General features: G+C 34.6%; 1 protein-coding gene and 1 long non-coding RNA gene across 5 annotated transcripts; one reads left to right on the top strand and one right to left on the bottom strand.

Moving 5' to 3' along the window:
* Nucleotides 1-9776: 9776 nt before the first annotated feature.
* On the top strand, nucleotides 9777-11220 carry LOC110894984. Its single transcript, XR_002566817.2, has 3 exons — nucleotides 9777-10222; nucleotides 10464-10561; nucleotides 10923-11220. It is a non-coding gene; the product is annotated as an uncharacterized LOC110894984 (long non-coding RNA).
* On the bottom strand, nucleotides 11104-14424 carry LOC110894983 (AP2-like ethylene-responsive transcription factor TOE3). Of its 4 annotated transcripts, none has more exons than XM_022142245.2 (10): nucleotides 13523-14423; nucleotides 13260-13285; nucleotides 13125-13155; nucleotides 12949-13036; nucleotides 12719-12864; nucleotides 12556-12600; nucleotides 12348-12451; nucleotides 12152-12282; nucleotides 11963-12064; nucleotides 11104-11482 (listed from the first exon to the last, which is right to left on the bottom strand). In XM_022142245.2, exons 1-10 carry the CDS (start codon nucleotides 14068-14070, stop codon nucleotides 11270-11272), a joined length of 1434 nt encoding a protein of 477 aa, XP_021997937.1. In that variant the 5' UTR covers nucleotides 14071-14423; the 3' UTR covers nucleotides 11104-11269. The 4 variants fall into 4 exon arrangements, with proteins under 4 accessions (XP_021997937.1, XP_021997938.1, XP_021997939.1 ...); XM_022142246.2 differs by having other exon boundaries at nucleotides 12369-12451; XM_022142247.2 differs by lacking the exon at nucleotides 12556-12600 and having other exon boundaries at nucleotides 13523-14424.
* Nucleotides 14425-26550: the final 12126 nt, after the last annotated feature.

The raw sequence follows: 26550 nt of genomic DNA, 5'->3' as shown, positions 1-26550 counted from the left end.
TAAAGTGTACATCTGATAAAAAGGAACTTGGATTTTCTGGGAGAGTGAGAGTACTGACGAGATGATGACATCTAGAAATTCAAAACAAGAAATGGATGAGACTTTTAATCATAATGTTTTTGTTTAGGAAAATTGACTTCATGTATGCATCACATAGCACATAGTTTCTCACATGGATCACCAAATAGTTTCACATAGTTTAACATAGTATTACACATAGAATGATGTTTCACATAGAATAATGAAAGCAATATAAATTTAGTTTGTTCACGAAAGAGAGTAGTTATTAATTGTTTTGGATTGCGATAATAACGTGCTTCGTGTTCCCAAATTTGAATTGAAGATAACGCTCAAATATAAATCACATGATAATTGAGATAGCATAAAAAGAGATTTTATCAATAAATATGGAGTGTCACGGAACGTAACATAGACTATTCCAAAGTGAATCGAAGTCCTTTTCGAATTAAGGAAACGTGCTTTGGCCTAATAGACAAACATTCTCATCGAGGAGCGACTAACGATGTTTGTCCTTCCAGTTACTACACGTCCTTAATCGATTGGGTAAATCGAAACTTTGGCGAGATCGAAAATCAAGGAATGGGACTAGTTAACAAGATGCGAGTTTCACCCCTAACTTGATAACATCGTACCCTAACGTGGTTAGTACCCATCCAAAGATGAGGGTCCACTAGATTAGGAAATGGAAAACTCCCATCAAGATTTGGATATCACTCCTAACTTGAGGGTAGATTTCGTGCAAAATCAAAGTATAGCTGAGTGAAAATCATCACCAAGTGTGGGAATCACCCCTATCTTGATGAATCATTTCGATTGTGTTATAAGAGTGTCTTCAAAGCTTCCAAGTGTGTATTGTGTTAGCCTTAGGAAAGGCTTGTATATTAGAAGTCCAAAAGAATAGAGAGAAGCAAAGAAGAAAGCAAAGGATAATGTCCTTAACAGCAAGTAAATGAGAAAGCTCTTAAACTATAGACTAGGTAAAGCAAGGCAATCCTAATTCCCTATAGTTATGGCTCTGATACCAATCTGTCACACCCCAACCGATGGCGGAAACATCGAGATGAGACGTACAAACTGTTCAAAGACATCATAACACTAGTTGTGACAATAATTAGAGTTTATTTCATTGATATTCATAAGTTTCATACAATACATGGAAATGAAAAAGTACATAACATAGATTGTAAATTTAAATAGTTGATGGGTTTCTAAGCCATCCTAGCCTTTTCTTGTTTTCTTGAATCCTCAGCCTGCGGTATGCATTTAAAATACAATCAACAAATAATTGCTGGCGAGTATACAGGTTTGAATATAGCATAATAGAGTTAAATAGTTTATCAAATCTATTCCATGTGAACAACTGATATTAATTAACTGTTATACTCGTAACGATGAAATCCACATGTCCAAACCATAGTTTAACGCAATTAACATAGCCTAACCCTCGAAAGGGTGGTGATAGAGTTAAAAGAACCTAGCAATACCCGTATATACGGGAGGGGCGTTACAACCTACAGCGCTGCCATTGATAGGGGAGGCTTGCAAAGTTAATGAACATATAGCCATAGATGTTAACATCAGCACAACATAGATAATCAATGATCAAGTAGTTTCACAATAGTATGGATAGATTGTGCAATGAAAGTGTTTATCATTGTGTTTTTGATAAGGAAATGCATACTACACCCAAACGTGTAAAAAGAAAATGGGTCAAGTATACTCACCTTAGGTTGCGTTGCGTATATTGGAAAAAGATAATAGAATCAGGGATTTTCCAAGAAGATCGTGCACAAGAGAATTACCCTATTAATTTGAGGATTTGATTAATTATTTGGGAATTTATAGAATAATTTAGAAAATAAGACATAAATAATACAAAATTCCTAAAGTGTTGGAACAATAAAATAAATAGGAATTTAAATAGATAAATAATTATTTTAACAATCTAAAATAATTACCACAACATTAGTTAATAATCTTATAAACAAATAACTTATTTATAAAGTTTCTAGTTTATAAAACAAATAAATAAATCTGAAAATAAAATAAATAAAATTTCTAGATTTTTATTAAATAAACAATAATTCTGATTTAAAGAATATAAATCCTGAAATTAATAAATATGATCAAATAATAATTAAATAGTAATTCAGAATTAATTTATAATTTAAACAACATTTAAAATAAATATTCTGAATTAATAAAAACAATATATCTAATTTTTATGATAATAATTCTGAAATACATAAATAATTCTGATTTGTAAATTCTGAAATAAATAAATAGATAAAATCTGATTTTATTAAATTTCAGAAATAAATTCCGAAATAAATAAATAAATAAAGTCTGATTTTATTAAATTTCAAAAATAAATCCTGAAATAAATAAATGAATAAAATCTTATTTTATTAAATTTCAGAAATAAATTCTGAAATAAATAAATAAATAAAATCTGATTTTATTAAATTTCAGAAATAAATTCTGAAATAAATAAATAAATAAACAAAAACTGATTTTTAATAAATCTGATTTTATAAAACTGAAATATTTAAATAAAATTCCGAAATAATAAATATGTTTTAATAAATAGATAATAATTATAAATCTGGTTATTTTAATAAATAAATCTGTTTTATTAAATTTCTGATTTTAAATAGATATTTCAGATTTAAAATAATTAAATATGTTTAGTAATAATTATATTAGTATATTTGTCTTCTAAATAGATATATTTGATTTTTTATAAAAATTTTCAGTATTATATATTAATATTTATAATATATAAACCTGATTTTATGTATTTATATCTTATAATACTGAATTATATAATAATAATAATAATAATAATAATAATAATAATAATAATAATAATAACCGAAACCGAAATTAAACGAAATCGAAAGAAGTTTACCGGTTCGGAACGACGACGACGAACGGTCGGACGCGACGAAGGCGGTTCCCGGCGACGGCAATGGCGGTGCGGGGTCGACGGCGTAGAAGTAGGATTCCGGCGAAGAAACGTAGTCGAACGATCGGGTTTGTTTCGTTTTGTTTCGGGTTGATTCGATGTGAAAGAAACAAATGACGAAGGGTGTACGTTTAGACGATCTTATATAGGTGTGATTGTTGTCGGTTTCAGGAAACAAAAGGTCTCAACTGTTCCGGTAACTGATCAAGTCGACGAAGAAGATATACAGTCCTTGGCGGTTTCATTAGATTTAAATTCGCGCATTTATTACATATCAAATATAATACGGGTCAATATCCATCACATGTGGACATGCAGCCCAGTTGGTAAGTTAGTTGTTTCTTAAACAAGAGGTCACAGGTTCGACTCCCGTTCCACGCGCATAAAACCCATTTTTTCTTTTTAGTTAACAGTTAACTGAACTAACTGGGGTTTCTAACCCAGTTAGTGATTCTTTAATACAAACTAACCTAGTTAACCATGACTAGGTTATCTACCATGTTTCAAAGGATGTGCTAACCTAATTAGTTAACATTAACTAGAATTCAATAAAAATAAAAATTCAGAAAAATATTTATTTAATTTAATTTGTTATTTTATTTATCTAAAATATTAATAAAATAATATAAAAATCATTTTAACCCAAATTTTGATATTTTTACCGAATTAACGTATACATTCCCAATTTTTGTACGGTTTAGGGTAATCTCTTGGCAACGATGAATTAAAGAGTCGAAATTAAGATGGAATTCCTCTGTTTTTACGTGTTTAACATAGTTTCAACGTGTTTAACATAGTTTCAACGTGTTTAACATAGTTTCAACGTGTTTAACATAGTTTCAACGTGTTTAACATAGTTTCATAGTTTCAATGATTCATAGTATTCAAACACAAAATATGGATAAAATCATGCAATTTCATTATGATTTCAAGTCTCGAGTACAACTTTGGAATTTGAATCAAGTACAACAAAGGTACAACTTACAAAAGTAGAAAGTACAAGTAGACTTTCCAAAAATGGAAAGTTTGAAAATACGAAATGTTACATTCAATGCCCCACAACCAATAGAAATCGTTCACATGACCTAACAACCAACAATTCACGTTCCGGCATTCTGTTGCCCGTCGCCGACGGGCATGACCCCGTCGCCAACGGGTTCGTCTGGTGAAGTTTCCGTCTGACACCCTAATTGATTGGTTACGGAAATCCTTGGCCGACGGGTTTGTCTGGAGCCCGTCCGGGACGGGCTATACCCCGTCGCCGACGGCCTCTTGAACACCAATTTTCCATTTTTTACTTCTCGCACTCCGATTGATCCGTAATGCGTCCCGGTGCTCCGGTTTTCGACCCGGTGACTCGTAAAGCTCCCGAAAAGCTCCTTAAACTTCGTTAAACCTGCATAAACACAAATCTAATTAAAAGCAGGCCATTCAAGATTAAAACTCATATAAAAACATAAAGTTGCACGTTTACGAGCACCGGTTTTCAACCACGTATCAGTTCTTCAATTGGTTCGAATGCTGGCTGTTGAGTTGGAGTTTCAAATTCTGTCGTAACAGGGTCAGTGCGTATGATGTTTTCAACTTCAGCCTCAATGAACATATGTTGTTCTTCAGTAGGGGTTTCAGTTGTGGGTTCGGTTGATGGTTCGCTTATAGTTGTTCAACAATCTTTACTTGTTTTCTTGCCTTCGTACCGCCCCCAGGTCCTTTCACAGGACGTTTCCCCTTTCTCTTTTCTTGCGTCTCCTTCGTTGGCGGCACATAATCTGCATCTGCTTCTTTCTCAGTTGATATTAGAATTGGTCGATATCTCGTGGCACCTTTATCATCTACATACTTCTCTAAACTATCCTTTCTGAGCTTCTCAGCCTTAGAATCATCATCGTCATCTTTCTCATCATCACCATCATCGCCTTTATCACCTTCCTCAATTACTTTATCATCACCACCTTCATGGGCGGTGGTGTTCGAGAGAGAGGTCAGAGAGAGAGAAAGTGGGTGTGTAGAGAGAGAGGAAGTGCAGAGATTTAGGGGTGTTTGGGATTTTGTATATGTTATAATAAAATTAAAATGACCAAAATGCCCCTGAACAAAAGGACAAAACAATCAACTTTCAACAGTCAAAATAGGGGGTTTTTGGATTTTTGACTAAAATGGCAATAAAAGTGAAACCACAGGGACCCAGATTTAAAAAATTTGAAATTTGGACTAAAATGGCAAAAATACCCAAACCACAGGGACTAAAATGGCAGTTTACTCAAAGTAATATAAAAGTTTTTTTCCTTCGCTAAGAAACAAAAGCAACAATTTGACGGGTTTATATAAATTACATATAATAGTAATAACAAAAACCAATAAAAATAATCATTACTTTTGTTTCAGTTTAGTGTCTTCTTTTTTTTTTTTTTTTTCTGATAGTTCGACAAAAAAAAAAACACATTTATATAATATAATTACATTAAATTCATAAAATCTTATTTCAATTTCTCTTTTTAAGTTATAATTATAGCATAAAATACACACCCAATCTTCTATACTATATAATAAAAGAAACCATTTTTGGGACACTTGTCATCATATTAGGTCATGTCTTATGGATAATTATTATTTTAGTTTAATTTCTTCTAATTAATTATAGATAATCCTCCTACTAAATATTATTTAGTTTAATTATTAATTTTATATTTATCTATTTACATCAAATTCAAACTTAGTTATCTAATTTGATATTAGAGTAAATTACGATTTTAGCCCCTATGGTTATATCACTTTTACCCTTTTAGCTCAAAAAGGAAATTTTTAACATCTAAGCCCTCAATAGCTTTTTTCTAACCCTTTTGAATCCCAACGTCATTTTTTCTAACCCTTTTGGCCCCTAAAAGTAAATGGATGGGGTTAGTGTTTGGGGCCAAAAGGATTAGAAAAAAAGACGTTGGAGGCTCAAATGTTAAAAGATTCATTTTTTGGTTAAAAGAGTAAAAGTGATATAACCACAGAGACCAAAATCGCAATTTACTCTTGATATTAACTATATATTTGAACGTTTTGTTTAGTTTGGTATCAAATAGATTTTACGAAACATAAAATAAAATTAACTAATATTATTTTTCATTTCTAAATTTACAAGTTTTAAATAAATGATTAAATTTATTGAAACTTCGTTACATTTAGAAATTTTAAATAAAGGGTTAAATTTATTGAGACTTTGTTAACAAATTTTTACTACAATATAATAATCTATTTATATCAATCTATATACATCTATACTATACTATATAATATAAAACATTAATGTGTGACACCTATCATTCATTGTAAGCATTTATTTTAAGATTTTCTCGGTTCACTTCCAAACTTATCTTATATTAATTAAATAAATAAATGAATAATGAGCTAATATTAAATTTCATCCTACTTTAAATTTTGAATACCAATCTTCTATTTTTCTAATAAAATATTATTCTAAAATTTAAATTATTAAATTAAGATATTTTTAAATAAAACAAACCATTTATCACGAAAACCAAACTTTGTATTAATATATCAAATATTTTTATATTCATTACTAAAAAAATTATTATATCAATTTTATTACATAATTTATAAATCAATTTGTTGGAATTGGTACCAACATTTTATTACTCAAATAGTTGCTGATTTGCTTCTTGAATAACATATTTTTTTTTTCAAGAATCATCTTCACAATCACCATATCCATCGTGTATAAAGTATTATCCATTAGTATATTGAAATATATGACTTTTATTATTGGTATATAAAATTAGATTTATTAAACCCGTGTAATACACGTAGTTTTTTAAAGATATACCTCTTTTATTATTTACTATACAAAATTACATTTATTCGATCCGTGTAATATATGAGGTTTTTTAAGATATAACTTTTTATTATTTGATGTATAAAATTAGATTTATTCGATTCGTACAATACACGAGGTTTTTTAAAGATATATATTTTTTATTATTTAGTATAGAAAATTACATTTATTCAACCCGTGTAATACATATATTTTAAGGATGTAACTTTTTTTATTATTTGGTATATAAAATTACATTTATTCAACCCGTGTAATACACATGGTTTTAAAGATATAACTTTTTTATTTGGTATATAAAATTATATTTATTCAACCCGTATAATATGGTTCTTATATATATAACTTTTTATTATTTAATATATAAAATTATATTTATTCAACCCGTGCAACAAATGAGATTTTTAAAGATATATTATTTTATTATTTAGTATATAAAATTTATTTATTCGACCCGTGTAATAGACGGGGTTATAACCTAGTGTAATTTATAACATAAATCATATTGTAAAAAAATATAATATAATAGAAATGTGTTAAATGGGTCGACCCACCAACACGACCGGGTTGACCCCGGAAGGCTGCATTAATCGAGGATACACGACAAAAGGAATTGTTCTATTTCCAACTTTACCTTCAACACAAGCGTAGATATTTTCTTTTGTCCCCATCACGAATCAAGTGTGTTTCTCTTAAAACTGAGAGTAATCAAAAAAATCAAATCGCATCATCTCTCTAATAGGCAAATACCTCTTTTTCTCCTGATTCTTTTATTTTCCTTTTTCCCCATCACAAATCATGTGTATTTCTCGTAAGACTAGACTGAGAGTAATAAAAAAAAATCAAATCGCACCATCTCTGTAATAGGTAAATGCCTCTTTTTCTCCTGAAGTTGTCGGAATTATTCGTAATAAGATATTGGCTACAATTGAAAAGGTTTTATCAATAAAATTTCCATTTATCCGCGACCTAGACATAGGTAGCAATCCATTCTATCATTGTTCTCATCCATTTAGCTAATTGGGTTCGCAGGTTCAACCTAAAACTGACTCGAACCCGTTTATTCTAAACCCAAATCCACGAATCTCGTGTTAGGTTCGTATCGTGTTTGCGCGTCGTGTCAGAAATTCACACCCTAGATGGGCTAGTTTAGAATTTTGACGGTTTTGACTAAAAAACTATAAAACCCTGGGCTATGTATTTTCTACTTTCTAGTCTAGACTTGGGCCTTCAGTTCAAACTAGGCTTTCATTTGTTGCTCAAGTCCTTAATGGCTATTGGATAAGACTTAAGCCATGATGTTAATCTATTATCGTGTTTCATTGTTCGTTACTGTTGCTGGATTATAATATAAAAATCAAAAATGTCCCAAGTTCATTCTCTTGAGTCACCTCTTTTGTTTTTTTAAACACCATTTTGCATCTTATAATATAAAATTCAAAAATGTCCCAAGTTCATTCTCTTGAGTCACCTCTTTTGTTTTTTATAAACACCATTTTGCATCTTATGTTAAATCTTATATTAATAAACCACACTAACCAATCTTGTACCTGGTGGTATCATGGTGTGATGGAAAAGTGTCTCTCCACGAAAGGTTGACGGTTCGAGTCTCATAATGAATAAAAAGTGATTCAAATGTAGGATTAATGAGGGTGTTACTTAGTCGTTCTAAAAATTAAATATAAAAAAAATAAAAATAAAAACCACTCTAAGTAAGGTTGTATTCGGCCAAAAGTCTCATCCCTAGCCTGTTTAGACTAGTTTTTGGCCGGTTCAGGTTAGTTTTTGCTCCTCGGTGGACTAAGGCGCTCGCCTGCGCCTGATCACATATCTCACCTTACATGCGTTTGAGGCGCCTAGCTAGGTGTTAACCCTGTGTGCTTTAGACTACATAGCAAACAATACACAGTAAAAATTGAAATAATGTTATCATGTCCAGGGGCGGACCTAATGTAGGTTGGGGCGTAGCACGGGCTACGGCTCAACTTTTTTTCGGTAGTGTAAAATTTTATTTTTTTTTTCGATTTTTATAATAAGGACACCCCTCAACAAGTACTAGGACACCCCTGAAAAAAAAATTTACAAACTAAAATCAAGCCCAAATAATACTGATTATATTAGCCCAAAAAAACAAATGATAGCCCAATAGTAATTAGCCTAAATAACCAAATAATAACCCAATAGTGTATTAGATTGTTGTGCTAATTGTGATTGTGAGTTGTGAGTATTCTTTATTTCTTTTCTTTTTGAGTTCTTGAATTGTTTAATTTCGATCTAAAAATTAAAAATAAACCTAGCCCAATCTAATATCTAAAAACGTATTGCCAATATTAATCCATAAAGCCCATGGCTTTATAGCCTAGTGGCATCTTGGTGGTGGGATAAGACTTTGGGACCAATAGGTCCTGAGTTCGATTCCCACAAGGGGGTTTTTCCCATATTTATTGGGTTTCCTTCTGAATTGGTGTATAGGCATTATGCCTAGTGGAGATGGATATGATCGGGTGGTTCCGCTGGTGGCACGATGATACTCCAGTGGTCCGTCAGTGATCCAAATTTGCCATTCAAAAAAAAAATATTAATTCATAAAGCCTAGCCCAAATGTGATATGCTCAATATTGATTCGTTAACCTAAATACTAATAACTTAAAAAAAAAAAAACTAGTTTATAAAATTTAATTCGGTAAGGCCTAAGGGCCTTTTTTTGGCTCACCCAGGGCACTTGAATTTTCAGGATCGGCCCCGCCCCGTAATGCAGGTAAAAAAAATTATGTTCTATAAATGTATCGTAAAAAAATTTGAGATACCCCTGAATATTTCTTCTAGTTCCGCCACTGATCATGTCCAAATTAAAGTGTTTTGTTTGATAGGGCATTTGTCACCACGAGATTTTGGCTAGCATTGTAATGTGGGCTCTAACAAATGCTTTTTCAGTTTTACATTTGAATTATGCAAAAATACAATCGATTTCATCATATCATCTTAGTTTAGGCTGATTATATAACATCTGCTTTTCAATCTGTTGCTATTGGTAGACAAGACGAAAATAATTCGTCGAGTACGATGGCATTATCGCTTCAGGTGTGTGTTTGGTGTTGGCATCACATAATGAACATATATGGCGAGAAGGATGGAACCGAAGGGTGATGCCCTGCATGTCGGGCACCTTATGATAAGGTTACAATACATTCCGAAATCTGTATTCTTTTACTGCTACTCCCTATAGAAAATACTCTTTCTAATGCTAGAATCTTAGCAATAGTTCAAGTCAAGAACAAAAGGTATCAAAGCGGAAGCCCAAATGAAGGAACAAAGAACCTTAGTAGTGTTTGAGTAATTCAGTGAAAAATGGTGTATATCATTGGACTCTGCCTCTTGATCTTGCTGATGAAGATGTATGCACCTTTTAAACTTTTCTATTTTTAGTTATGTAAGTTTAATTTTTTTTTTCTAGATTAGCCCTTATGGTTCGAACCTGAGCCAAGGCAGATTTATCCAGACCCATTGCAATTGACGGTCTAATTTGTTCAAATAGCGGGCATCATGTGAAGTGCACATATTAAAACCAAGGTTAAGATTTGGTTTTGTGGGCATTGTTTAATAAATCTCTATTATTTTGTTTTTTGTTTCAAACAGTATCATCTAAGGCACAGAACTTGACACCAACAGGATTTTCCATGACCATTAATCCCCCAACTGCATGAGACCTGAACAGGCTGTTGCTGACAGCTTTGGTAAGCAATCTCTTTGCACTTAAATATGTTATTCAATGCTCTGTATGACCACAAATTGTACTTCATTGATTCACTTCGTTTTGTCAATTTCCCATTCAACATCCCGTATTTTAACTAAAGTTACATATACGTCTGATATCATCAGAATGAATTAATATATGATGTGTATTTTATGCCTGATAAATAGTCAAACGCTTGTTCTAGATTAGGTGCCGAGTTGGATAAAAAGTTGTAATTTGGAAATTATATATGGATATAGTTGTATATAGACATGACCACATCCACAACTAAAGTCAGATACAGTGTTCAAACGCATTTCGATATCTCCATTTACCACCCTAACTGACAGTGCTTTGTTCAGGATATCAGGATTGGATCAAACACTCGTTATCGTTCACCATTGTTAGGGAATCCAAGCACCGCTGGTATCAATCATGCTACAATAGGTGGTGAAGGCAGATCATCAACAAACGGGTTGACCAAACTAACCAGAGCTACGTTATTTATTTAACAGACAATGTTTGGAGGAGATGAGTATCAAGTATCAAAAACAGTGTATTGTTACATGAAAATTACTAAATGGTATACTTTTTCTTTTTCATACAACTTTGAAAGCAAGTTCCAAAGAACAATATCCAGTTTATATTGTATTGTAGTTTATACACACAAAACAAAAGTAGAAATGACAGATGGCAGTGAGTTTTGGTTTTAACCAATGTGATTATTAGTGTAGAATCCTGATGATGCTGCTGCTGCTGCTGCGGCTGTATTGTAAGAAACTGGAATTGGGAGAGTCACACCCTGGCTTCTCCTCATTTGTGTTTGCATTTGCATTTGCATTTGCGTTTGCCATGTTGGGTTTGAGACTCCTGATGCTGGTGCAGAAAGAATACTTGTAGATCCATTTGCTTTCGCTACTTCCTGATACAAGAAACATATACTTGAAAAATCACTTCAAAATATTGAAACCGTCCAAACCAAAGCAAATCGGCTAGTTCATGGTTTATAGTTTGAAAAACCAGGTTTGGTTCAGAGTGTGGAACTTGGAACACGTGTAAACAAAATTTGTTATTTATATCTATTATTTTTTTTAGAAAATGTATCTGCACAATATCATGAACTATCTTTATCGAAACGTCAAAACAAACCGCTTTTGCCAATCCAGTTGACCCGGCCAATCTAGTCAATTGTATTGCTGTTTTTTTGAAACTGCAGGTAGGTTTTTTTGACTGGATTTTATTTTGTCAAAATCAGTCACATTCAACTATGAACACCGCTTATCGGTCTAATTTGGTTGGTTGTTGGTTCGGGCCCAAATCAAAAACGTTTTTTTACAAATCTCTTGAGGCGCAGCCTGTACTGGTCTCATGTGGATAGATCTTATAAGCATAGAATAATTACCTCAAAATTTGGTGTAAAACCAGAATACATGTTAGGCCATAGCGGATAGTGATTGGATACAGCTGTTTGTCGACCAATAATAGCTTGAGGATGCGCCTGAACCTTCAATTCACAAACAAGGGGATGAATTGTCTTTCTATTCATGTGTGATTCCAAAAGATTTCCAAAAAATGTAATGTCATCAAATACCTTAAGTCTTTTCTCTGAAGGTAAGTCACAAGATTTAAAGCAGATATCCACCTTCTGAACATCATTTTTCTCCTTTTGACTGTCATTCGCGGTTGACACACAGAGGTTTAGATCGAGATTATCACCAATCCCTGAAAACAATTAACCGGAATCAGAGATCAACGCAAAAGAAAGACGAAACAACTTATACGTATACCTTGATTCATGGCTTCCATACCTATATCCGCCCCGTAGATGCTCGGCTCAAAGTTGGTCACAGCTTCCCTGCCATTACATTTAATGGCAGCTTTGTCATAGGCCCTGAATTCAAGAAAACACAAATTGCAGATATTGTTGGTTGATGATCTGAATGTCTTTAAACACATTAAGTTTCAAGGATTATGTGATTGTAGAATTACAAAAACCTTGCAGCTTCCACTTCATTGTCGAATAATCCAAGGTATACATACCTGCAAACCAAGCTTGTAGATAAAAAACTGTCCTAACCACAATTACTATAAGTAAACTACTGCTACATCAAGTATGTATCTCATCTATCAAGCATCAAGATCGTGAATGATTCCTTACTTTTTCCCTAGAAGCTGACCCATACGCGCCTCCCATCTGCCACATTTATGAAGAGTCACTCCTCGATATTTCGAGCTGCCTCTAGAGAATCCGGTGCTCTGCCTACGCAGTATATGAATGAATTCTTCTTTTGAAAGATTCTTCGCCTGTTGCATAACAAAAACCGTACATCAATCAAGAAAGTTATCAGCCAATCAGACACAAAGTATATAATCAAATTCTCATCCCACCTGTGTCATATCTTCCTCATATTCTTTTACATGAAAATTGATATCCGCATCGATTCCCCGGAATTTGATAGCAGCTCGGTCATAAGCTCTGAATCACAACCACTCAATAAGTCAAAACCAAATTTAACAAACAAGAAATATATTGAGGTACAATTTTTTTCAAACAAAACTCTAACCTAGCTGCAGCAAGGGCAGTATCAAATCCACCTGTAGTCAGTATTCAGTGAATTAATGCTGTTAATGAACTATACAATATACATAAAACTGCATGTTTGAACAATAATACAAAAAAGATCATGAATATTACTTACCTAAATACACTTGTTTCCCACAATCCCTACACAGTCACAACACAAAAACAATTCAATCAGTTTTAATCAAACACTACAACAACAGACACTCAAGACACTGCAAAATCTAATAACAAACACAGATATATGATGCATATGTGACGCTCTGATTGTACATATTTCCAATTTATTAATTTTTAACTACAAACTAACATAGTCCTAAACACTCTTATACTACTCATAAGTACACAATTATTAGAAATTAGAAAGCAAGTGCATAATACCAGATATGTGATTCCCAACGACCAGTCCGCCGGTAAAACGTCACACCGCGATACTGTGAGCTTCGAGACCTCGGTCCACGTCGACTTTTCTTCGCCTGCCGCAGCGGCGGCACCGGCAGATTCTGCAACGCCTGAGCAGGCTCCGGAACCTTCAGATTCAACCAGTGCGATCCTAACAACGACTTTCCAACCGTCGCCGAAGATACTGATCGAGAACCTAACTCCTCCTCATCAATCTCAACCGGAAAAAACTGCCTCGTAATCAAACCACACTCCGATCCATCCGAAACTCCTTCCACTACTTTTCCTAACCGATCAATAACACTAAACCGATACGAACATCTCTCAACATTATACAACATCTCGTCATCATCACCACCAGCAGCATTGACCACAGGAGGATCATCTTCAGCGTTTAATACGTCTGATGAAACCGAATCCGATTGACGATCTTCCAGAACATTCTTCTCAGTTTCAAAGTCAATCGTATTACGAGTTTCACCAAATTCATCAACCGATACTACTAAATCAACATTGAGATCCAGCATCTTCAATACAATCAATACACAAACAGATTTCAAATCCGAGCTGTATCTATAGCTCGATTACAACATCGAATCTGTCACTTTTGAGCATTTCGGATTCGTGAGAGCTAGTTTTCGATCGAATAAGAATAAAACACATAGTAGAAGGTGTATAACTGTGTGTGATATAGAGATATAGAGAGAGAGTTTTAGAGAGAGAGAAACAGTTGAGATCTAATATACAGAAGCAGATATTTTTGAGAGTACCAGAAATGTAACAAACTTTTTAACATACACACAGAGAGAAACACGGTTAAGTGTGTGTAAACTGTAACGATAACAATGGGGAAAAATGGAAGTCAAATAGAGATTGTTGGTTTTCGAATGAATGAGAGAATAATGATGGTGATAGCGTCAGAGATATGTATATATAGAAAACGACAGCGTTTTAGTGTTTGTTATTAAGAAAAGCTTAATTTGGATTTTTCTGACTTTTATTTAGTTTTCTAGTTGTGTCAACTTGCAAGTTGTTGATATGTTATTTATGGAAAGTAAATGTAACGATTTATTTTGAGTTTAATTGTTTGTCTTGGGATAATGCATTTTATGTGGTGTTGAAATAAATTAAGATTTCACACATGGAATTTGGAATTTGTATGAGACTAAGGGTGTAGGGAGTGGACGTGGTAAACTCACTTGGCACCGAATCTCAATCATCGCCAACCATTTTGCCGCTTGAATGTTTATCGAAATGGGGTCATGTCATTAAGCATTATTCCATCACTCACAACATTTTTTAGTGGAAATGGTCATCACTTGTGATGAAATTCCATCAGTCACAACCTTTTTTTTTACTTTTTATTTTTTTTTTTAAATTATAAATTAACAATAAAACACTAAAATTATAAATTTCATTTAAATTAAAACATACTAATTCAATATTTTAGACTACAATTAAAAAAAACATACATAAAGAAACTATACTCCTCGTCCAAATTAGGAAATTCCAAAACTAAAGAACCTACTAGTTCGATTAAATCGTATCTCAACCGAAAGTGAGTTTCTTCATCACGCAACTGTTGTTGGATATTTTGGGGAACGTGAATTTGTGTAGGAGGATCTGGCACCCAATCTGGAGATATTGCACGTCCATCTTGTTTGATTAACATATTGTGCAATATGATACATGCATATACTATGCTATGTATTGATTTCTTATTCATCACATGAACCGGTCGGCTTAGAATGCCCCATCTACCCTTTAAAACACCAAACACCCTCTCAACATCTTTTCTTGCCGCTTCATGCAACTTTTTAAACGCCTTTTCTTTAGCCTCGAGAGGAAACAAAGGAGCTTTCACAAAAACAGACCATGATGGGTAGATACCATCCACAAGAAGAAAACCTCGTCTGTAATGTCGTCCATTAACATAGAATGGGCAGAAGGGTGCGGTACCATCCGTTACGGTTTGGAACAACGGCGACGTGTGCAAAACATTGATGTCGTTGTTTGAACCTGGAACACCAAAATATGAATGCCAAAATCATAAATCATTCAACGCCACCGCTTCAAGTATGATGGTTGGTCTTTTGACGTCACCCCTAACATACGCCCCTCGCAACTCTCTTGGACAATTTCTCCACTCGATATGTGTACAATCGATGCTACCGAGCATCCCAAGAAAATGCCATCTAGCCTCATGTGCAGCGTAAATACGTGAGATGTCATGTCTCGTCGGTTTACGTAAAAACTCTTTACCATACAATTTAATGACCGCGCTACAAAAAAAATTGCAGACATTCACGTGAAGTTCTGTCCGACATAGTTAGGTATTCATCAAATTGATCGGGAGGGTTACCTGTCGCTAGTTGGCGAATGGCGGACGTGCATTTTTGTATCGGCGTGAAACTTGGTTTGCCCCTCACGTCGTAACCTTCTTGAAACCATTCTTCAGTTGCTTCGATGTCTCCAACAATTTTTAAATTCTTTTGGTAAACGAAACTCATCTCTAAACGTTTCGACATTGTAGACCGGATTCTCCACAAAATAATTGTTCATTAACACTTCGTTGGCATGTAACCGATCACAATCCACCATTTTCTTCTTTGGGTGGTTCGAACTTCCTTCAAGATCGTGATACACCGACACGAAAAAATTAAGCGTCTCATTGTCGGAAGACGATTGGCTATTGCTGTCGTTGTCTATCGGAAACGTCGAATCCGTAGGAAAATCCATTTGTGAAATGGTATAAAAATTGTAGAATGTGTGATATGTGTTTGTGTCCTGGTGTGGGTGAAATGGTAAAAATTTGTAAGGTATATATAGATTGTTTATAGGTTTTTTTTATTAAACTAACGTTCAAAAAAACGGTCAACACACATGTGCCAACAGTCGGATTTTAAAAGTTCAACGCGTCAAAAGTTTAACGCGATTTAACTTCCACGCTTGATGGATATGGGGTGGCGGTGGTGTTTTGCTATTGTTCACGCGTGAACAATTTCCATCATGCACAAAATTGTATCCACCCCGGGTGGCCTTAGTGATAATTTACTAAAAGAAACCCTTTGGAAAAAATTTCTGAATCCACCACTGATTGAGAGCTAGCACTATATTATAGCTCATAATCTTTGTTCAGGTGTGGACTTACTATCAATGCCATCCATACACCAAGTGAGTTTGCATCTTACAACAACTAGATTGCTTTAATAGGTTAAATTGTGACCCCATATGATGTTCCATAGTTTCCTTAAAAACATGAAACATATATGCTTGTTGTGGAAGTATTAAAATTTTTGTAAAGTAAGTTTATGCTTATGTTGCTTTCATGAATCCTTTTAACAAACCCTAGCAACATTGATGTTGCTAACCAAGAAGATGACATTCTCAATTAGCATCGTGAAAAGACATGGTTTTTAATTGCTTTAATAGGTTAAATTGTGACCCCATATGATGTTCCATAGTTTCCTTAAAAACATGAAACATATATGCTTGTTGTGGAAGTATTAAAATTTTTGTAAAGTAAGTTTATGCTTATGTTGCTTTCATGAATCCTTTTAACAAACCCTAGCAACATTGATGTTGCTAACCAAGAAGATGACATTCTCAATTAGCATCGTGAAAAGACATGGTTTTTAAGTTAATTAAAGCAAAATAAACAAGCTTTATAACACTAAACCTAGTGTTCGTCGGATAATCCTTTTATATGTCTGCTTCTGATTCTTTACCTTTGTTATTCATTGTTCCTAGTGATACTAGGAACAACGTAGTGATAATTGGTTTTGTCCTTTTTAAGGGTGCGTAAAAAACTTGTTTCATAAAAGCTTGATTTTCATATACAAAGTTACAATTTCTAATGCATGCAACAAACAATAACCTTAAGTTTATAACTTTGTTAGTCATTATCACTATTGAAAGGTCGACTATGATTATGGAAGGGGAAAAACATAAGTTTGAATTTAGTTTGGTTTATTGTTTTTAAGCTCATAAAATTATTTATAATATAAATGGTTATTGGATTTTAATAATCCAAAGTTTTACCAGTTGGCCGATAATAATCTTAACTTCAAAAATTCTCTACGACAATCCCAACTTGTAAGATTTTGGCCCTTATCGATCCTTTTCTAACTGGGTTATAACCCAGTTAGTTTTTTGATGACGTAGCAGCTTACGTGGCACAAACTTAGTTATTAGATGATGTGTATGCTTATGTGGCACCATCACCACCTCCATCTCCATTACTACCATCAGCCGCCACCACCACCATCAGCTGCCACCACCACTGCCATCTCCACCAACACCACCGCCGTCTACACCCATCACCACTGCCATCTCCATCAACATCACCAACCACCATCACCGTCATCTAGTGACTCATTGCTGAACAAATTCCAAATTTTTTAGGGATATCACTAGAGAATAAATTGGGTCTAAGCTCAAGTGTCCAGAGCAGAGTAAGCTCCCCATTTTCTGTTGGAATCTCGTCGGAAAACTAGTTTTGTCCCAAATTAAGTTGTTCTAACCACCGAAGATGTGAAATGTTACCGGGTAGTTCACTGGAGAGGTGATTGGAAGCATTGGCGTAGCTTAGTAGAGGCGGGAGGGGGCGGCCGATCCCCCGAACTTTTCACTCAGTAGTGGAGAGTATGTAGTTTTTGTATAGACATTTTTGGATATATACATTTTTTACCCCCCAGTTTTATAGATATTTTTGGGTATATACGTTTTCGACCCCCCATTCGAAAATCTCAAGTTTTGCCACTGTTTGGAAGAGAGGTCAACAACAATTAGTTCAGAAAATGAAAACAGGGTATCTGAAAACTGAAACAGAACCTGTGAGTGAGAAATGTCGGAGAATAAGAAGATGATTATGAAGAGCCTGTGGTGCTCTGTTTACTTTGTTCTACAATAGTGGATTTACTAGTGAAAAAGAAGATGATTGTTAAGATTAATATTATTGTATCCATTGGGGTTTTGAAGAATTTGTTTATTCGAATGGGTTAAAGGGTTGTTATGTGAGTAGGGGGATATAGTGGGGTGAATTGAAAGGTGAGGGTTTGTTTTGAAAGACTGTAGAGTTCATTAGTGTGAGGAGGTACAGGACACGGATTCGGTTTGAATGCTTTTTTTATGAGTGGAACGACGTCGTTTTGTGGTGTTGATTGACGGTGGTTGGTGTGTGCCAAGGTTGTTGATGGTGGTGGTTGATGGTGACAGTGGTGGCGGTTGATAGTGACGATGGTGGCTGTTGATGGTGGTGGTGGTGGCGGCGGCTGATTGTGGTGATGGAGGTGGATGTAGTGATGGTGCCACATAAGCATCCACATCATCTAATAACTAAGTTTGTGCCACGTAAGCAAAAAACTAACTGGGTTATAACCTAGTTAGAAAAAGATCGATGGGGCCAAAATCTTATAAGTTGGGATTGTCGTAGGGGATTTTTAAACTTGAGATTATTATCGACCAACTGGTAAAACTTTAGATTATTAAAATCCAATAATCCTAATATAAAAGAGAAATGTGGAATGTAATATTTATTTTTATTTATTTCATAAATACATATATGTATTCTATGAATGTGGGGCTGACTCACTTGGTATAGATATATACCTCTTAGACTATGGGGTATGGGGCGGGGGTTGGGGCGTGGGTTGGGTAGAAACGCCCAAGTCACCACCCCGGGTGGGCTTGGGTTTCGGCGTGGCCCCATTGGCGGGGGTTTCAGCCCGGGCGTGGGGCGGGGCTACGAACCTGACATGGCGGGATCTCATTGGCCAACAAAACTAGCCGTTGGGCATTAATTTTATAAAAAAAAAAACTTTTTTCCTATATAAATACCTTACCATATTTAACATTTTTCTCACACAATATCAAACACATAAAACACAATCTTGCCATCAGTTCTTCAAGTTCAAGTGAATCGTCATCATCATCTGACGATGGTGCGGAAATATTTCTACAAAAGATCGCGATGGTGGTGAAAGCTAACGTGGAAGACGATGAGGAAGAGACTTCGAAACCTAAACAGAGAAGGTACATCGCTCGTGAACGGCACACCGCTAACAATTTGTTGGTAAGCGATTATTTCTCAGCCGAACCTAAGTATGATGAAAAAATGTTTAGGCGTCATTTTCGTATGAGTATAAATTTATTTTTAAGGATATCTAGGGATCTTGAGGAGAAGTATGTTTATTTCCAACAAAAACCGGATGTAAGCGGGCAATTAGGATTTAGTACGTGGCAAAAGGTCACGACCGCACTTAGACAGTTAGCATACGGCAATAGTTCGGACATTATGGATGACTATTTAAAAATGTCTGCACGTGTAGCTAGAGAAAGTCTTCACAACTTTTGTTTGTGAATTTTAGAACTTTATAAGAAAAGATATTTGAGAAAGCCCCCGTTCAGTGACATGCAACAAATATTGGAATATCACGCCGATTATCATGAGCTACCCGGGATGCTAGGTAGTTTAGATTGTAGGAAATGGCCTTGGGAACTTTGTCCAACCGCATGGCAAGGCGCTCACACGAGTAGATTTCACGGGATGCCAACCATCATGCTTGAAGGGGTTGCGTCCCAAGATCTTTGGATATGGCATGCGTTCTTCGGTATGCCAGGTTCACATAACGATATTACCAACATAAACCACTCGCCCCTTTTCAATGATCGGGTAAATGGTATAGGACTCAAAGGAAGTTTCTTTGTAAATGGGGTTGAGTACGTGTATGGGTACTACCTAGTTGATGGGATTTACCCGGAGTGGGGGGTTTTCGTAAAATCGTTCACAAGACACGGTACCATATATCCAAAGAGATTAAAGTTTAACAGGGTCCAAATGGCTGCACGTAAAGACGTCGAGCGAACGTTCGGTGTTTTGAAGAAAAGGTGGCGAATATTGGCAATGCTTTGTCGACTATGGGACAAGGATCAGATTGGAAACGTGATGTACGCATGTATCATTCTTCACAACATGATTCTGGAGGATGAAGGTATAGCGGTCGTTACCTACTATGATGACGATGACCCCCCCCCCCCCAACCAGATAACGTAACAGTTACAGACGAAAATAAATCAACAAATGAATTTTTGATCAAGTCAAGGGATATACATCACAACCTTCGACCTGATTTGGTGTATCATGTTTCAACGATTCCTGGGTTCGAAACTGACGAAGACGACGAAGAATGATTGTTTTTATTTTGATACTATGTTTTTTGTAATTATTATGTATGTTTATGTAGTTTTTAATGGTTTATATATATATATATATATATATATATATATATATATAGGGTAAGGTTCATGCGAGAACCACCTTTATTGTGAGAACCGCGAGAACCAATGTGAACACAACCTAAAATAGCTAAAAAAACCTAACCCCCCCCCCCACCAAAACCTAACCCCCCCCCCCAAACTAAATGCTAAAAACTAAACCCCTAAAAAACCTAAAAAAACCTACCCCCCCCCCCACCCAAAAAAAAAAACCTAAACCCCTCCCCCCCCTCCCCAAGCTAAAATGCTAAAAACTAAACCCCCAAAAAACCTAAAAAAATCTAAAAAAAATCTAAAAAAATCTATTTTTTTTACTATTTTTATGTTAAAATCGCTATTTTTAGTAGCAAAAAAAAAAAATTTAATTTTTTTTTTGCTACTAAAAGTAGCGATTTTTTTATAAAAATTATTAAAAAAAATTTCTTGTGTGTTTTTTAGCTATTTTTATGCATTTTTTGTTGTGTTAACATTGGTTCTCGCAATAAAGGGTGGTTCCTAACGGATCTTTGTCCTATATATATATATATATATATATATATATATATATATATATATAGGGGACCGCTAAAATGAAAACCACCTCTAGTTGTAAGAACCATGAGAACTTCACCGTACGGGGCGAGTTGGACCAAAAATTTTTTCATAAATGTAGATGCGTGTATTATAAACACATTTGTAAAAAAAATTCAAAAAAAATGTCGTGTGTGTAGGTTTGAGCACCACAAGTTTGTGTTTACGGGTACCGTAAAATTTAAATATAATTTAATATATATATATATGTGTGTGTGTGTGTGTGTGTGTGTGGGAAGGTTCATTTGAGAAGAAAATTTAATTGAGAAGAAAAAGAACAAAGGGTAATTTTGTAAAACATTAAATAGTTTTTTCACTTATCTCATTTATTATCCTTTTTGACTAATTAATTAGTCATAAAGACTATTATCCTCCACCATAACTTTTTTTGCCTACACACATCAAAAGTTATCCTACATATTTCGAAATTCATCCTACACGTTGAAATTCATCCTACACAACTCGTAGTTTGTCCTACACAACTCGTAATTTATCCTACACTTTAAATTATTTTATTTTATTTTTTTGAAAAAAATATATACTTTAAAGATAAGTTACAAAAAATTTAATGTATTAACTATTAAAGAGGAAGACTACAAATTAATTACCTATGTAGATTTACCAATGTACCCTTGTAGTAACATTAAATAGTTATATTAAATCAAGTAAAATAAAACATTCTTATTGGTTGAAATTTGTTCTTTTTTATTCTTACAAAAAATTTCTTCTCATTTGAACTCTCCATTATATATATATATATATATATATATATATATATTAAAAAAAATTGATGTGGCTTGGCCACGCAACTCCAGCCACGCCCACCATACCCCTATGAACTTTGGTTTGTGTATTGAGTGCCCCATAATCAACGTGTCAACCCATGCCCCAAACCCCCGCCCCACCATACCCCACGGTCTTAAAATGGAGGTCCGAGGCTCAAACCTAGAAAAAAAGTTATTTATCTAATTGTTGTGTAGGAGCAAGTTTTACCGTTAAAAAAAGTGTTAACTACCATTTTCTTCCCTGTGGTTTGTTCACTTTTATCATTTCAAGCCAATTTTTAAAATTACACCATTTTCCTCCCTGACATACTGGAAACATGTCATTTCAGTTCAAAAAAACTAACCACAGTTAGAATAACTTAGTTAGCTCAGAGGTAAAATGGTCATTTTACATAGTTTTTTATTTTCATTTTACTTATGAAGTTTATTTAAAGACCTGACGTCTATAAAAATGACAATAAAAACTATGTAAAATGACCATTTTACCCCTGAACTAACTGAATTATTCTAATTGGGATTAGTTTTTTAGAGTGAAATAACATGTTTCTAGTACATCAAAAAGAAAATTGTACAATTTTAAAAGTTGGTCTGAAATAGCAAAAGTAAACACTTAAAAAAACGATATATGCATTCAAGGTCGAGTTTCGTGGTTGTAGGTATGGAGAACTAATAATATTGTAGGGCTTCAAGATTGGATGGCATGTGATATCATTGGATACTAGACTTATAGAACCACTGGCTAGATGCTACTTGTCAAATGAAAAAAAAAATGGACCACGGATCCACTATTTAGCTTTTGAGTCAGAATTAGACACGTGGCTGCCATTAGAGTATTGGACGTTAACATATATGGTTGGAAAATTGGACATGTGGTTCGATTGTGTGGTAATAGCATTATTAGGGTGGTCCGAGTGATATCAGGGACTCCATCGTGAGTTGTTTTCACCGCTCGGTGAATTGGCAACGGCCAAAAAGGTGTTCGGTGATTGCCTTTTTCAGTGAGTATTCACTGATTCGGTGAAGAAGAGGAAAGGTGGGAGAGAGAAGGTAAATGGTGGGTCTTAAATCTTTTCAACCAATCATAATTTTTTTTTAAAATTTTTTACCACTCTCTAGGTAAAGGTGTTCGGAGATTGCCTTTTTCAGTGAGTATTCACCGATTCGGCGAATAAGAGGAAAGGTGGGAGAGAGAAGGTGAATGGTGGGTCCTAACTCTTTTCAACCAATCATAATTTTTTTTTTTTTTTAATTTTTTACCACTCTCTAGGTGTTTGAATCACTGCTAGTGATTGAGTGCAAAATGAGGAGTGAAATGGGGACTTGACATGGCATGATATTATTGGGTAGACAGTAACTCAAACACCCTAAAGTGATTGAATAATACCCTCCACCCTTAACTTGACTTGGCACTTGTTTCGCATATGATTATGTGTTTCAAATCTCTGGTATTATTAGTGAGATGTGACACTTCATGTAATTAGAATTTATATGAGATTAATAAAAATTTAGATCAAGTTATGGCATGTGTAAGTTTGGTCAAACGGTCTGGTTGAGTTGGGTCATCTAGCTGGTTAAATCGGGTTTGAGTCAAAATAAATTGTTTTAGAAGTGTATTATTTTGATTCGGGCCAAATTAAATTTCGAGTAAAATGGGATCATTTTATGTATAAATAGTATACAATACTATATTTGTTTTTATGACAACTAGTGAAGATCGCAAGCAAAGGCACTGGTGTGGCGGTAGCATGTCGCTGTGGAAGTTGCGATTGTAGTGGTTAGGGGTGTGCATGGGTCGGTTTTCAGTCAAAACCATAACCATAACCGAGATGTCGTTTATTGAAAGTCATAACCATAACCAGTCGGTTATGGCGGTTTCGATTAATCGGTTTTGATGGTTATGGTGGTCGGTTAACGATGAACTTGGGCCTAGTTAAATTTAGCTCAAAACAATATTATTTATAAATATTAATACCTTTAATCACCGAATATTCAAATAAAATAAAACGATATATAATAATGCATAAATTCAAATAAATGTTCAACCAAAATGATATCCATAAATTCAAACGAATGTTCAAACAAAATGACATAATCCATAAACTCAAACAAAGTTTTAACCAAAAACACCAAATACTTAAAAAATGGTGAAAAGTCTAAAATTCGACATGGTGGAAGTTTAATCCCAATCTTCATCTCCAATGAAGGAGTCTTCAATTGTTCTCTTTTTTTGGTGACAAATCTAAAAAAACTAATTACTTTTTATTTTGTTGTGTATTAAAATTAAAAATACTACTTTTGGACAAACAAAATGGGCATAATATACTATACCAGTTATTCATTTATATAGGAAAATAAAAGCATTTTCCCCATCTAAAAAAAGAAACACGTTTTTAGGTCAAGAGTGTAAATTTGACTTTTATCTAGAAGATTAAACACATTTTTCTTTGACATTATATAAAACTCTAATTTACAACATAGTTAGGCTATATGTGGTTGTACTCTAAGCTTAAAGTGTTTTTTCTGCACTTTTGTGTCGTATCATATGTTAGTTTGGTTGTAACCCTTATCCATTTACATACCCATTTATTCATAGCCAAACACACCCATGTAGAGAGAGAAAATGGGATAAATGAGAAGCAGCGTCGCCATCCCACCTTCTGCGGTGGCGGAGCCACGGCGGAGCGGTAGTGGAGTCACGGCGTAGATGTGGTGGAGCCATGGCGAAGCTGTTGCGGTGCCCCCTCATTCGATTACAGTCGATTAGTGGTGAAGCTCAGGAAACTTCTCCAGTCACCGATCTGGGTCTGTATGTAAATACATCTTACAGTCGATTACTATGTGATTGTTAGTGCCTGACTTCTCTCTTTTTTTTTTCTATGGCAACCCTTTTGCTCGATTAGGGTTCACGAAAGGGCTGTGATGAGTTTGAGGGTCTGAGAAAAGGTTACTGAAGATCCCACCTTGGCTTGGCAGGGTTGCAGGATGGTAGGTGAACACCTGCAACCTCCCCTGCAACCATGGTGGTTTCCCTATTTCGCAAACTCTGAGCCTAACTGTACGATTAGGGATGAATCAAAATTGTTATTTCTTATGCAAACTCTGTTCTCGATGATTACGCCGTTGTTGTTTTTAACCCTAATTTTAGGGGTTGCGAGAACCGATTGTTGCTAGAGACCGTTTTGCAGCGTTTTTTAGTTGATTTGAGGCCTGGGAATTGTGCCAATGAATGCCATGAGGTATCCGAGATTCAAAGGCTATGATGAGAAATCTGAGCCACCTTATTGTGAAAATTTAAGACATGGCACATACTGTGTTAATTTCGAAATTGTTTGGTGCTGACATATTTCTATGAGGTAGCCGTTGCCGGAGATTTAGGGGCTGTGATTTCAGTTAGGGGTAAACCAAATTCGACAATAAACACCTGCGACTGTTAACTCAATGTAATAATTGCAGTAAATTTCAGATTTAATACATTGAATTGATCAGAATCCAAATTGATTCAGGCATTTAATGGTTAGGCTTTGTTTTTGTTATGTGCTTTAGTGATTACAAAGTAGAGATGATCATGATGGTATGCAAAAGTATTATCTTCATTTTCATGGACCTGCTGAAAGTAAGTCCGCTAGAGTTATCTTGATTATTTTGTTCTTTAATTTAACATGTACTTGATAAAACACTTTTTTATTTTTAGGTTTCGTGGGTATTCTTGATTTTCGGTAGATACAACTGATATGAACTGTATTACACCAGATTTTGAGTTTATTTTCAAAGTTTTTTAATAGGGTCCTTTATTTGATGTTAGGGTTTGTGGGGATTCTTGATTTTGGACAGTTTTAATTGAAATGAACTTTGAGAGTTCATTGGATGGCATCTCATAGTTTGAGGGATGCCTGAATGTAAAGTTGAGCTAAAACTAATTATCAAAATGCTCGAACGTTTTACCCGAATATTTTATTTTATTGCGTGTTTTTACATATCATCAAAACTCTTATTTACTTGATTCAATAAAATGTAAATGCATTTTTTAATTCATTGTCATTGGGGGTGCAAACGAGCCGAGCCGAGCTCTAGCGGCTCGAGCTCGATTAACTTATGAGAGTTGCGGCGGGGAGCTAAAAATATTTTTAGTTCAGGTTGAAACCAGTTTAAAAAAAAAATATGTGTTAATAAGGCTTACTTATTTTCATGGTGTATAGTTTAAATAACTTACTTGTAAAAAGCTTGCCCGACCGGTTAATCGTTTCTCCTAAACATAAAACTAGATGTAAATTTCCCCGCGTTGCGGCGAGAGGCTAAAAGCGTGCGAAGACTAATATACAAACCGCCGGTTCAGTTTTTTTAAAAAACCGGTGTTAATGGGGTCATTGCATCATATGA

Source organism: Helianthus annuus, chromosome 12 (genome assembly GCF_002127325.2).
Source record: "Helianthus annuus cultivar XRQ/B chromosome 12, HanXRQr2.0-SUNRISE, whole genome shotgun sequence".
In the NCBI taxonomy this organism is placed as follows: domain Eukaryota; kingdom Viridiplantae; phylum Streptophyta; class Magnoliopsida; order Asterales; family Asteraceae; genus Helianthus; species Helianthus annuus.
Note: the sequence above shows the minus strand (reverse complement) of the source record. Positions and strands in the feature narration are given on the sequence as shown.